At 40.6% G+C, this 15,178-nt stretch overlaps 1 protein-coding gene across 1 annotated transcript; it reads left to right on the top strand.

The window, feature by feature from the left end:
• Positions 1-10,403: 10,403 nt before the first annotated feature.
• On the top strand, positions 10,404-14,970 carry HTR1A (5-hydroxytryptamine receptor 1A). Its single transcript, XM_061393440.1, has one exon. It carries the CDS (start codon positions 11,338-11,340, stop codon positions 12,604-12,606), a length of 1,269 nt encoding a protein of 422 aa, XP_061249424.1. The 5' UTR covers positions 10,404-11,337; the 3' UTR covers positions 12,607-14,970.
• The last annotated feature ends 208 nt before the right edge of the window (positions 14,971-15,178 follow it).

Consider the following 15,178-nt stretch of genomic DNA (forward strand, 5'->3'; position numbering starts at 1 on the left):
ACACGACTGAAGTGACGCAGCAGCAGCAGTCAGATACTTTAGAGACATTTGCTGATCGATGGTACCTAAATCCTGAAGTTTCACTATCTCTTCAATGAAACAGAACAACTCCTAAGGCATATAAAAGATGGTGTGGTGGTGGTGATGAGGAGGAGGTTGGAATGCAGACAGCTACAGAAAGCTAGACTCTTCAAAGAGCTTCAGGGAAAAAAACAATGTGTCTGCCATGTTTGAACTGTACACAGGAATAAAGGTTCCTCTGATAATATTTAGCCATAAATGATCCCCTCACATAGGATAGTAAACCTACTATTGTATATAACATAGAAATACAAATATTCCTGGAATAATGTCCATTGAACCAAGATTCTCAGGATTCCCATAAACAGAGATTGGTCAAATATAAACTCACAGTATAAAACCACCAATCACAATAGCAACCAAGCTAGCATGGGTGAAACTCGGCAAGAAAGAGAATTAGAAAACAGGGGTTACAGATATTGGAATAATCAGAGACAGAATATAAAGCAAACATGCTTAAAATGTTAACAGAAATAATAAAATTATAAACTTGAGCAAGAAACAATGATGTACTAATATAATTAGCTACAATGGAAGAATAAAGCAAAACTCATGAAAGTAAAATATATAGCTGAAATTGAAGAACAAGGATTTAACCAACTGTTTGGCATATCAGACAAAACCTAAAAGAGAATTGATAGCCTAGAAGATAGATACAAATAAATTAACCACGATAAAGCACAGGAAGAAAAATAAAAAATATGACCGAGAAATTATGAGATACAGAGGATAGGAGAAAGTTCTTTTAGTATATTTAGAATTTTAGGAGAGAATAGAATGAAGGAGGGAAAGGCAGTACTAGGCAATAAGAGCAATCTCAAGTTGTAAAAGAACTGGTGTATTTTACTTCACATTCTTTGAGAACAATGAAATTAAGTTATAAATAATAATAAAAGATAACTAAGAAGAACTTCACTTAATTGGTACCAAGAAGAATGCTTCCAAATTACACAATTTGGAAATCACAATAGAAAGTATAAAATGGAATTTTAAGTATAAGTAACCTTTGACTTCACTGAATAAGAATAAAAGGAAAAAGACTCACACAAATAATTCATAAAGATCAAAACAAGACATTTACTGCAGATAATTGGAAAGTTAATTACTTTAAACAACTTAATAAAAAATGGAACACTTTTAAAAGAAAATTATAACAACATTGATTCTAGAAGTATTAGAAAGCCTGAATTATTCTATAGTTACTAAATGAATTACATCAAGAATTAAACACATACCCATCAATAAAAACCAAGTCCCATGTTTTACAGATACATTTTATATACAGTCAAAGAACAGATAATTGAATCTTCTAAAAGCTATTCCAGAGAATGGAAAAACTAGGTAATAGGCCATATTTCATTTTTATGAGGTTGGTAGATTGAAGGCAGGAGGAGAAGGGGACGACAGAGGATGAGATGGTTGGATGGCATCACTGACTCGATGGACATGAGTGAGTAGGCTCTGGGAGTTGGTGATGGACACGGAAGTCTGGCGTGCTGCAGTCCATGGGGTCTCAAAGAGTCGGACATGACTGAGCAACTGAACTGAACTGCGCTGATAACTTTTGGCACTGATATCAGAGTAAGACAGCACAAGAAAGAAAATGTGTAGACAAATTTCACTCAAGGATTTAGATGCAAAACCTAAAACAAAGTATTAGTAACTTAGGCTCCCCATGTGGCGCTACAGGTATAGAACCCACTTGCCAATGCAGGAGACGTAAGAGAGGCGGGTTCGATCCCTGGGTTGGGAAGATCTAGAGAAGGGCATGACAACGCATTCCAATATTCTTGATTGGAGAATCCCACAGACAGAAGATCCTGGCGGGCTACAGTCCATAGGACCTCAGAGAGTCGGATCAACTGAAGCAACTTAGCATTAGTAACTTAAACCTAAAACAAAGTATAAGAAAGTAATAGAGTAGGAAGTAGAATTTCTTTAGGCTGATCAAGCATACCTTTCAGAAATACACTATGTGGTGTAGCATTAGAAGTATTCTCTCTAAAATCATGAATGAGATGAGTATACACTCTATTTCCTCATCTCTGAAATATTATACTATAATTCTAGCCAGTTCATTGGTAAATAAAAAGGTAATTAAGTGCAAAAAATTTAGTAAGTTTTGTTGTAATATTTGCAGATAATTTAGTTGTCAACATAGAAAAACAAAGAAAATCTACATATTATTAACATTAGTCAAGTACACAGAAGTAAAAGCAGTTAAATAACTTAATCACATTCTTATACACCTGCAAAAATTGAAAACACAATTTAAAAATATGCCATTCACATTAGCTACCAACCATAAAAGCACAACTACAATAGGAACAAAGTAAGGCACCTATGGAAAAAAATCTACCACAAGTTGTTTATGTCATTAATAGAGAAAATTAAGAATTTTATTAAAAGGCAAGTAAGATCTAAATAAATGGAAAGTTACATCATATTCATGATGGTTAAAAAAGATGAGTAACATAAAGATGTTTGTTCTTTTGAAATTATAATTTCAATACAATTCCAATAAAATTCCACAATAATTTTGGATATAGATATGGGTACAAGATGGAAAAGTTGATTCAAAGTTAATATGTAACAGTAAAAGGCCAAGTATGGTCAAGAGATTTTTAAGGAAGAATAAAGTAGGGGATGACCTAGCACACAGCACATTTGTTGCAAAAATTAGGGCATTGTAACTTTTGGAACAGAAATAGACAAATAGACCAAGAGAATAGAGAACCCAAAAGCAAACGCATGTGTACGTGAAAACAAGATGTATGTCAGAAGAGACTGTATGTCAGGGGGTGAAAGAATAGACTATAAAATGAATGGTATTAGATAATTTTTCTGACAGTAACATTTAACCTGGATTCCTGTCTCACACAATATACTCAAAAGTCAAGTCTAGAACTGATGAACTAAATATAAAACTCAAAAGAATGTTGATTGATATCATTACAACTTTTAAGTAGACAAGACAGAAAATGCACAGAACAAAGAGAAATATTTACATTAAACTGAAAAATGTAAATTCATTAAAAACCACCTTTATAAGGTAAAAATTTGAGCCAATGATTGAGAAAAAATATTTTCAGTAATACAAAGGACAAAAGATTAACATCTATAGTAGATAATTGACATTAAAGATTAGTAATAATTAAAAAAAAAAAACAAACAAAAAAAACAAATTGGACTTCCCTCGTGATGCACTGGTTAAAACTCTATGCTTCCAATACAGGGGGATCCAGATCCATCCCTGGTCAGGGAACTAAGATCCCAGTTGTCACAGGGTATGTTCAAAATAACAAAAAACCACAACACACATACACAAAGAACCCAATTTAAAGGTAAGCAAAAGATAAGAATAAGTAATTCACAGTTAAGAAAAATGAAACAACACTCAACCTTGATGAAGCAATGGGAACCTACACATTATTAGTGACTGTGTTAGTTTCCCCAGGGGGCCAAAATAAAGTGCCCCAACCTGGTGACTTAACTCAGCAGAAGTGTATTGTCTCAGAATTCTGGAAGGGAGACATCTGAATGAAAGTGTTGGCCCAGCACAAACACTCTGCTGGCTCTAGGGGAGAGTCCATCCCACGTGTTTGTTTAAGCTTCTGGTGACTGGCAGCAGTCCTTGGCGTTACTTGGATTGCGGCAGTATAATGCCAATTTCTGTGTCTTCAGTTGGGGTCCTTCCCTGTGTGTCTGTCCAAATTCACCTCAACTTATATGAACATGAGTCATTTGATTAGGGCTTGCCCTAATCTTGTATGACCTCCTTTCAACTTAATTACATCTGCAAAGATCCTAGTTCCAAATAAGGTCACAGTCCCAGAGACTGAATCCTTTATCCTTTTGGGTGACATAATTCAACCTACAAAAGTGGTTATGAAATTTTACACAACCAGTTTGGAGAAGAATTAGGCCATATCTACAAAGATTGAATCTGGGTATATCAAAGGATCCCATAATTTCATTTCTGGATGCTTAAATTTTGCTACTCTAAGTATTGTCTATGAATCAGCAGTATCACTGTCACGGGAACGCGGCAGACATGCAGTCTTGGGCTCTACTCCATACCTGTGGTGTTAAAATCTGTATTTTAAACAAAATCCCCATGTGCTTTGTTTAAAAAACACTAATCTAGTCTATTCTAAGTTACACAGATTTTTTTAAAAAGAGATATAAACATTAACACTCATAGCAGTATTATTTATAAAAGCAAATGTTTGAAAAAGACTTAAACATTCAATAATCAGAGAATGGATATATAAGTTGTGGCATTAGTTATATAATTTAAATCTACAGTGAAAATAAATGAACTAGTGGTGCTTTTATCAATGCAAGTGAATTTCGCAAAGATAATGTCAAGCAAGAAAAGGAATTTGCATAAAATTACAGAGAGAATGATACCATTTCTGTATTGCTTAGTGACATGTATCATTCATGGGAATGAAAACCCCTAAATTCAAGAGTAAAGAGAGCTTCAATGGAATCATACTGTTCTTTCTCATGAGTTTTCTTAAGTATGTAAGTATTTCATATATTAATATTTATACTACATCTGCATAATACAATGGAAAGAAATAAGAAAAATTCAAGGCTAGTATATGGCAGCATAGCCATTTGAATCCAAAACTGTGGCCCTGAGCCGCTATACCCACCTAACAAATTACTATCTCAACAGGCCTAAGGGCACAGTTACAGACTCATGTTTTGCACTCACAATAGTTGCTTTTATATGTAGCATGTTTTAAAACAAGATTAAAATGACTCATTTGGCATTGGTTTTAATTTTATAACAAAAAAGGTTACTTGCCAAAGCAAAATAATACTTAGGTCTTTACCCCCCAATTATTGTTAAATACAGTAATTAAATCTTATTTCAAATAAATATTATACTAAATTTAATTTTCAACTATCCTTTGATTAACAGAAAATATTGAGTTAGCATTCCAAAGATTTTTCTCATCTCAACTTATCCTTTCAGAAATGAGCCATGAAAATATTGTCAGAAAGAGAGCAATGTAGAGGAGGTGAACTCAGGAAAGCACATTTACTAACACCTGTCACGCTAACCTGATGAAAACTACTGCCTTTTGGGTTTTGCTGCACTTTTAAGCATTTTATTGAGATCTATGATTTTCAATTATTTATTTATACTTTTGAACAAATGGTTGAACCCCCAGAGAAGAGCAGACCCCTTTTCCTCAGTGATTACTGAATTTTTGTTGATATGTTCATCACCACCCCCCAATAACTTTTCTTTTTTATTGTGGCCGTACTCTGTGGCTTGTGGGATTTTAGTTCCCCTGCTGGGGACTGAACCCGGGCCCTTGGCAGTGAAAGCATACACCTAACCCCTGTACCACCAGGGAATTCCCAATAATTTTTAAGTCAAGAAGTTCCAGAATGCAGAGGGCACATCTTTCTTCATTTGTACTCAGAGTTTCCTAAAGAATTGGAAGATTACCAAATAATTTGAAGAATAGAGAGAATGTCACATTTGAAACTGAGCAGGACCCTGCCGGGCCATCCAAGGGACAGACCCCGGTGGTGTCCCTGTCTCTTGTTTGTAGAAAAGCTTTAGGGTCTTAGACCTTCACGAGTTGCAATGAACAAATTTAATCACAGAACTAAGAAAATGCAGAAGCAAAGGTAAACAGTAAAACAAGACAAAATAATAATAGTTTAGCCATGAAACAAAGTCAAAGGCCTTTAATTTCTCTGTAAGGGCTATAGATAATACCTTGGGTCATATCCTTGAGTTGTTTTGCAGATACTAAAAGCCCCAGCAGGTGGAAAAAGTTAACTATTGACACTTGTGCAATACCCAGAACCACACTAGGTCTTTAGTGGGAAAACACAAATAATGGAAGCCTCAGTCTCTGCCTCAGTAACTGTAAGGTTGATTTGGTTCATTTAACACAATGTTGAAACACAGCATGTAGAGGAAAAAAAAAAAAGTAATTCCTATTCATTTAGTGTGTGACTTTGGGCAAGTTAATTAACTCTTGTTTTCTCAGTAGTAAAATGAGTGCAAAATAGATTTGTGAAAAAGTGATTTTGCTGGCCCATAAAAAGACCCCCAGACCAGTTGGGACTAGAAGGGATGATGTTGACTCCAGAAATGCCGTGCAGTTCCCTCACCACCAATAAACTAGAAGAATGTTTTCCAATTGATCAGTCACCCTGCAACCCTCTCCCTCACACTGTCTTTAAAAATCCTTCCCTGAGAGCCATCAAAGAGTTCAGGTACTTTGAGCATGAGCTGCTGGGTCTCCTTGCTCAGCCTCACATTGGGCAACTCGCAATAAGGGGCTCTACTTTCTTTCACCACAACTTGGTGTAAGTAGATTGGGTTTGCTGCACATAGCGAGCTAGCAGACCCAAGTTTGGTTTGGTAACTCATCCACATGAAAATTGTTTTCAGAATAAATCCTCACCTAAACGGGCCTTATTTATTTATTTATTCAAGCACTTGCTCTTTCACTGAACCTACCTAATTCTCTTTCTCTGCACTTCTCAGCAATTATCAGTAGAGAGAGAGAGAATTAATATTATTACTTTGCAACACTATTACTACTATTATTGCTTGACCTTTACTGGGTGTTTTTTTATGGGCCAGCAAAATCACTTTTTCACAAATCTATTTTGCACTCATTTTACTACTGAGAAAACAAGAGTTAATTAATTTGCCCAAAGTCACACACTAAATGAATAGGAATTACTTTTTTTTTTCTCTCTCTACATGCTGTGTTTTCAACATTGTGTTAAATGAACCAAATCAACCTTACAGTTACTGAGGCAGAGACTGAGGCTTCCATTATTTGTGTTTTCCCACTAAAAACCTAGTGTGGTTCTGGGTATTGCACAAGTGTCCGGCATATAGAAATAGCAGCTAAGGAATGCTACCATCTGAGGAGGGTGCACGGTGAGAATTATATACACACACACAAAAATTGGGCTTAGTTTTAAAGAATTTTTTTCTCTTGCATTTTGGTTGCATTTCTTATAAAGGGCCAGTTAATCCTCGCTGATAATCAGAAGACCACATTTCCTAAATTATCTAAACAAAATTTCTCTTTGAAGTTTTTTTTTTTTTTTTAATCCCTAACAAATTCCAGTAAAAAAAAAAAAAAAAAATTCACAGTTCTGGAAAAACTACAATTGCCTTGCTGCTTTAGTATTTGAAGATTGGGGTGAATTAAATTCAGAATGATATTTTTAATTAAAAAATAATCTATCCTAGTGGAATGAATAGAGAAAGTAGCGTCAACATATCTACACTATGGAGTGTAAAATGGATAGCTGGTGCGGCCTAGTCTGGTGCTCTGTGATGACCTAGAGAGGTGGGATGGGGGAAGGGAGGGAGGCTCAGAGGGAGGGGATGTATGTATAATTATGGCTGATTCCAGCTGTGTATGGCAGAGACCAACATGACATTGTAAAAATTAAAAAACAAAAAATAATCTTAGTTTTATTATGTAATTATTTTAAAATATAAAAATGCTTTAAAATAGTTCAAAAATTTATTTTTGTAATTTAAGCCAATTTTCAATTATTTCTTCTATAGGTTATTCCCTCACTGATAGAAAAATCAGCCACAATTTGGGGATTATGGATGAACGTACCAATTATTGAGAAGACCCAACCACTACTGAACTTTTGGTAATGATGAGGCAGTCAGATTTACAGAAAAACTCCAGCCTAACATCTTTTTAATCTTATGTCCCTGGTTAAAGAACTACATTGAAATGCTTGGCTTGTATCAAATTTCCTGTGAAGATGTTAAAAATCTTTATCTCCCATAACCTATTTTAGAGAAATGTCACATAATAGATGATGCATCAAACCCTAGATCCATAAAAGCAGAATGACTAGAAGTTTTGTTTTCAAATGATGTCATCAATAATATTCGCTCTCAAGCTAGTGTTTCTTTAGGCTAATTTCAGTCCTCAAAGAATAACAGCCTAACTCTTTTTTAGGATCTTCTGTTTGTACCATCTCTTCTGGAATATCTGGGATTCTGTATCATTAAGAGTTAAATGTAGAAGAACTGGTAAAGTGTGAACATAAGGAAAATGCAATATCATTGTGCTTTTAACATATATCACAATATTTTTAGTTTAATAAAAGTTTTACATAATTATCTATTTTAGTCATATGAAGGTTGTAGGACCATAGTCAGGGCTGTCTGTCCTTTATACTTCTATTTTCTTCCTAGTGTTTATAAACTTTCTATATATTCCCACTGAAATGAAATGTTTGTGATATTATATACACTATTTCTAAGAAAAACATGAGCTACTTGAGAGATTTTTCAACTTGAATGAAGAACAAGCTGTGCTGTAAAATATTAAGGCAGAATAGCAAGTGCCAGATCTCAGAAATATTAACGTTAAATTAACAGCATTTTAGCTTTCAGAAAAATAAATTTGTCAGTTATTAAACAACTTGTGTTTAGTAATAATGAATGCACAGTTGCTGACCAACACATTTACTGACTTACCCTATGTTGACATGTGCTAAGTTTGACAAAATTTTTATTCAAGTTTGTACTTAACATGTTAATATTTTCTAATTCAAATTTTTTTATTTTACTCTTTATGTTATCAGCTAACTTTCCCAAGCTTTCTTTTTGGAGAATCTAGATTATAAGTATTTTTCTATTAAATTTTACTGGAACTGCAACTGTATTTTAATAAAGTTATTTAGCTTTGTATTTGTGAGGAGATTTTAAAGGGGAGAATGAGTACCCAGACAAATTTTAAAAAGACTTCTTCAGAGTCTGTAGCCAGTATCACCATATGTACTTATCTCTTTCTTTTCAATGCTATGAGTCATTATAAATGTCAGGTTCATTGTTGTGGCATGCTGAAATGATTGAGTGGGAACTGTGCCCAGCCCGGCATTGTAAAACAATCCATCTCCAAATACATCGTCCTGTACAACAAGATTTTCTCTGACACTTTTATGATTGCTCTTTTGTTTGGTCTTGGAGCATTTAGACCTCAAATTTGAACACAATATTAAGACTATTGCTATTCTGTAGTAAATCTGTGCATGTTATCTAGAGTCATCTACTTTTGGGACTGCATTCTGTACTTTACTTCAGTCCTGAAATCAGAATGTATAAGTGAATTTTGTTATATGTTATTCTAGTGGATTAGAAATCCCATTCTTTACTTAGGTGCAAATGGGATTAAATTTGGTTTCCTTGGTAAAGGAAACAGCTTAGATAACCAGCACATAGCAGTCTTTATCTTCTATGTTAAGTAATCCCCATTCGGAAAATCCAGTAATGCTTTTTCCCCATTGATGAATGTGTGCAAATGTATGAGTTCCAAAATTCAGCATATGTTAGCACAAAATCAGCACAAGTGAAGGTGTTCTCCTAGGTCTATTGAAATCGCATTTCTAGACAGAACTTGTGAATGACATGTTGCAGGCTTTCAAAAAAAGCCAGAAAACATAATGGACTTGATAGAGACGATTAAAAGCAACAGATGATACTAAAAGAAACATTTGAATAAAATAGAAAAAATAGAAAACTCAAAGTTACTTTTCTTTTAATAACCTTTCTTTATTGAAGCTGTGGGATTTCCTCAATACATGCTATTTTCTGCAAGACAAGGGTTTCTAGATGGAGCTCTAAAGCATTTGCCGGTAGGTGGCGACATAAGTCCTTATTGCCTAGAGCTGTCCCAGGTGCTGAACCCAGTTTCTGAGCCCAAAGAAGCAACCAGCGACCAGGAATTCCACCAAGTTCTCCGTAGATGCTGGAAAACCGGTAGGAAAGGGCCGTTAAAAAAATGCCCAACCTCATTTATAACACAAAGTCAAACAAATTCTCTCCCCTAAATTTACTTGATACAAAGCTGTGCAAGATGACAATGTTCATTGAAATTAAAAAGGCAATGGTAATGGAAAGCCAAGCTCTGGAATGTGGTAATGGACAGGGAAACCTGGAGTGCTGCAGTCCACGGGGTCGCAAAGAGTCAGATCCGGCTGAGCGACTGAACTGAACTGAATGGAAAGGCAAGTGTGTGTGTGTGTGTGTGTGTGTGTGTGTAGAACACATACCGAATCGGGTTTTCTTCACTTTGAAATGCAGTTTTTCACCTCTCCTTTGACGTGTCCTTTTTAATTGCTTTCTCACCCAATTTCTCAAGGTTAGAAAAAAAAGTCAGAGGCAAAGGAGACAAGCTGGACTGTGAGTTGACAAAAGGGGGTGATTTTTAAAAAGCTAAGACACATTCCATCTTCTTTCCATCTATTAGTAATAATTTACAGACTGACCCAGGACTGTCCACGTCCCCATTCAGGCTCCTTATGCCTCCTCTTCTCTTGTCCTGTTACCACTCAGTGATGCTGAGTCTACTAAGGAATTTGACAAATATGAAGCAATGTATGTAGTTAGATTTTTTTTTTTTTCTCTCGAGTTTGGCTGGGTGGGAGGCGGAGTTATTTGTTGTAATGTTGGTCTGATCGGCAGATCGGGTGTGTGTAAGTGAGTTCTGAGTCTCGGTCGACAAAAAGGGACTTGAACGCAGAGAGGCAGAGCTAGAGGGAGAGGAGGGCGGGGAACCAGGGGAAAGAGGCACTCAGGGTTGGAGAAGTGTTAGGAACGGAGGGTTAGCGTAGGAGGGAGGGAGTCTGGCTGTCGGAGCAACACCGGAGAGATAAAGGAGAGTGAGAAGAGAGGGAGACAGAGGGGATGACTAGTGGGAGAAAGAGGGAGACGGAGGAGGCTTAAGAAAAAGAGAAGAGAGTAGAGGAAAGAGTAGGAGAGGAGGGAGAGAAGCAAAGAAGAGGAGGGTTACAGAGTGACTGTGGAAGATGGTGTTTCTCTATTCCAGATACTTTTAAGATTGGAGACTCTTTGCTGGTGGGGAGACTCCGGGTGGTATGGCAGCCAGTTAGGCAGCGGCAAAGTATAATGGACAGCAAGAGACAGACGTTCCAGACACCTTTCCGCCGCCCGGAGATCCCGGAGCTGTTTCTCCAGCCAATTCGTTTCCCAGCTGGAGTCTCTGAGCGCGCTGCACTACCAGAGCCCAGGGAGCGCCTAGAAGCTAGCTGCTTCTGCAAGATGCCTTCGCCTGAGCAGTAAGAACTTCCTGCCTGAGTCCCTGCATCCTCTCTTAGCTGAAACTCCCCAGGAAACAGGGGCGGGAGACCCCAGGGGGAGGGGCGAGGGGGAACCAGAAGCAGCTCTTTCTCCCCTCCCCCTCCCCTGCCCGGCGCGCAAGCATGGATGTGCTCAGCCCCGGACAGGGCAATAACACCACGTCGTCCCAGGGTCCCTTCGGGACACGCGGCAACGCTACTGGCATCTCCGACGTGACCTTCAGCTATCAAGTAATCACCTCTCTAGTGCTGGGCACGCTCATCTTCTGCGCGGTGCTGGGCAATGCGTGTGTAGTGGCGGCCATCGCCCTGGAGCGCTCCCTGCAGAACGTGGCGAACTATCTCATAGGCTCGCTGGCCATCACCGACCTCATGGTGTCGGTGCTGGTCCTGCCCATGGCCGCGTTGTACCAGGTGCTCAACAAGTGGACTCTGGGACAGGTCACCTGTGACCTGTTCATCGCCCTCGACGTACTGTGCTGCACCTCGTCCATTCTGCACCTGTGCGCTATCGCTCTGGATAGATACTGGGCCATCACCGACCCCATCGACTACGTGAACAAGAGGACGCCCCGGCGCGCCGCTGCGCTCATCTCGCTCACCTGGCTCATTGGCTTCCTCATCTCCATCCCGCCCATGCTGGGCTGGCGCACCCCGGAAGACCGCTCGGACCCGGACGCGTGCACTATCAGCAAGGACCACGGCTACACTATTTACTCCACCTTCGGCGCTTTCTACATCCCTCTGCTGCTCATGCTGGTTCTCTACGGGCGCATCTTTCGAGCCGCGCGATTCCGCATTCGCAAGACAGTTAAGAAGGTGGACAAGAAGGCAGCCAACCACCGTCTTGCGGCATCGCCGGCCCCGCAGCCCAGAAAGAGCGTGAGTGGTGAGTCGGATAGCAGAGACTGGAGGCAGGGCACGGAGAACAAGGTAACAGGGGCTCCGTGCGCCAATGGAGCCGTGAGGCAGGGCGAAGAAGGCGCCGCCCTGGAGGTGATCGAAGTGCACCGGGTGGGCAACTCCAAAGAGCACCTTCCGCTGCCCAGCGAAGGCGGTGCTGTCCCCTACGTCCCCGCCTCCTTCGAGAAGAAAAATGAGCGCAACGCCGAGGCCAAGCGCAAGATGGCCCTGGCCCGCGAGAGGAAGACGGTGAAGACTCTGGGCATCATCATGGGCACCTTCATCCTCTGCTGGTTGCCCTTCTTCATCGTGGCCCTAGTCCTGCCCTTCTGCGAAAGCAGCTGCCACATGCCTACCCTGTTGGGGGCCATAATCAACTGGCTGGGCTACTCCAACTCTCTGCTTAACCCTGTCATTTACGCCTACTTCAACAAGGACTTCCAAAACGCGTTTAAGAAGATCATCAAGTGCAAGTTCTGCCGCCGATGATGATGGAGTAGCGGCGAGTAGGCCCATCCCATTCATTCTGCCTCCCCTAGTCCTCTGGAATCAAAGCCTTTGCTACTTTCCCTCTGACATTCACAGCTGCTAGGCGCGCTGCTTCCAGACCTCATCCACCCAAGCCTCTCCCAAGCCTCAGTCCCCAGCGGGGAAGGATGGCGCTCTTCGTAAAGAGGCTCTAGCCTCCGGGCAAGAGAGAAACTCCTCTGCTCTGTGAGAGGAGACCTTGGCTCAAACTGGCTTCAGAATCCGTTTGATTCCAGCAATTGCCTCCTGCTTCTTCTGCCCGGTAATCTTCGCGGCGGAACTTTAAGCTTCAGCCGTTAAAGGCAAAAAAAAAAAAAAAAAAAATCCACACGAAAAAAGAACCTGTACACCCAGCCGCTGCGCCCAGAAAAGGCTCTCCCACGCGATCCAGTGTAGCCTCACTGCTACACCTTGAACTTAAGGTTCAGGACTTCGCTTCATTTCCCACGCCCGCCCCGTCCCGCTGTCATCTCATCCTTCCTTCCCCATCTTCCCTTTATGCCCTCGCCAGTCCTAAAACACTAATTTGCTAGTCGGAAAAGCTGGGAGGGTCTGCTTTTCCTGGTGCCTAAGGTGTCCCGGGGAGTCTCCGTCTGCTGGCGTGGGCTCCCAGAGTAACTCTCCCGAAAACAGCCCCATGCTTTGTTTTCTTGGATTCAAAACAAGTGGCTAGAGGTTGTCTGAGTGGATCAGTAAGTACAAGGCTGGGCCAAAGGGAGAGAGAAGGAGAGCGGAACGAATTTATCCTTGCCTGCCTTGTCAGCACTCACCAAAGAAACTGACATTCATTGGGAAGGGAGAGCGGATTTATTCGGACAGGTGGCCCGCGAGTCTACGAGCTGGCATCGCCACTTACCTACTGTGGGTGGCGCCAGCCGGCCACGTTGTGTGAGCCGGGCGGGGGCGCCGAGTGCCGAGGATCCGCGCACCTTCGCGACTGTCTGAGGTCTGGTTTGTGCTGGGCGGGTGCACTGAAAACTAATCCCAACTGGAGCCATCCCGCCTACGCCCCAGGACTTACTCAAGCGAGGGTGTGTGGACTTGGTCGCTCAGTCCGGTTTTTCGGACCTCATGGACTGTAGCCCGCCAGGTTCCTCTATCCTTGAGATTTTCCTGGCAAGAATACTGGAGTGGGTTGCCATTCCCTTCTCCAGGGCATCTTCCCGACGCAGGGATCAAACCCAGGTCTCCTACACTGGAGGCGGATTCTTACTGTCTGAGCCACCAGGGACGCCCAACAGTTAAAGTTAATGGAAGCCACAGCTTCCAGAGCAGCTCTAGGGACTAGAAAGACTAAGAAGTCCCAAGGGTGCCATTGTCCAGGTGGGCCCGAGCTCTGGCTGGCCCTCCCTTGGAATCTGAAAGGAGAAGTTTATCCAATGCAAGCAGATTTTTTTCCCTCCTAATTCACTCTCTCCTCCTTTTCCGAATGGGAAATAAATCTATTTCGCGCACCCTGACACTGAACAAGATTTGTTCTGCAGAATGTCCAGGACACTTGGTTACCAAGATTTTGTTTCCAAAAGGGAAATCGGGGCTTTCAGTAGAATGGGCCCCCACAGGTTTAGCACTATCTGTGACCTCAGAAGTGCTCATGTTAAATAGAGGCCCTAGGGCGGCAGAGGATGAGTTGGTTAGATAGCATCACTGACTCAATGGGCAGGAGTTTGAGAAAACTCTGGGAGATGGTGAAGGACAGGGAAGCCTGGCATGCTGCAGTCCATGGAGTCGCAAACAGTAGGTAGGACACGATTTAGCGACCGAACAATAAAGGACTCACTAGGGGTGCTTTCTCTGCGGAGTCCAGGGGACTCCTGTACACAGCTCCTTGCCCTGACTGTCCTGCAACACAGGTTTGCCCAGAAACCGGCCTCTTGTCATTGTAATGTATGGAGCACTCCAAGCTTTCTTCTTAAAAAGTCCTTTCAGCCTTGCCACTCCTGCTGAAAAACCGGTTATCTTTACTGCCCCCTGGAGGGAAGATTTTCTGCTCCATTTGAATGTAAGTTTCCATCCATGTGACCAGGATCAAGAAGTTTGTTATAATTAGAGCTAGCCTCTAATTTTCTGTTGAATGATGGTTTCTTTTCCATTAATTGCACAAAGTTAATGATTCTTACTCCCTTCTCCATTCATGCTTACCTTAGGAATGATTCCTTGGGCTATTTTGAGAATTGTGTTAAAAAAGTTGCCAATGAAAAAAGTTCTCTTGTTTTAAAATGAAGAAAGTGAAAAGACAACTCTATCACTTGTAGCCCTTTTATTGTTTGTCAAACGGAATCTCCGTTTGGTATCTTTTTCTCAGACCTAAACCAAGAGTAAGCATCACATCCCCTTAAAAGAGAGAAACTGTAAGTGCTCTGGGAACTCAGTGGATGATTTTTCTATGCATAAGTAATGCTTCTTTTTTTTTTTTAAGGTGTTTTTTTTTTTTTTTTTGATGTGGCCCATTTTTTAAAGTCTTTATTGAATTTGTTACAGTATGTTTCTGTTTTATGTTTTGTTTTTTGGGGGGGCTAGAGGCATGTGGGAT

This window comes from Bos javanicus, chromosome 20 (assembly GCF_032452875.1).
Source record: "Bos javanicus breed banteng chromosome 20, ARS-OSU_banteng_1.0, whole genome shotgun sequence".
NCBI classification, from domain to species: domain Eukaryota; kingdom Metazoa; phylum Chordata; class Mammalia; order Artiodactyla; family Bovidae; genus Bos; species Bos javanicus.

Coding starts and splice junctions, on each gene's coding strand:
- HTR1A (XM_061393440.1), top strand. CDS start 11,338: ATGGATGTGCTCAGCCCCGGACAGGGCAATAACACCACGTCGTCCCAG.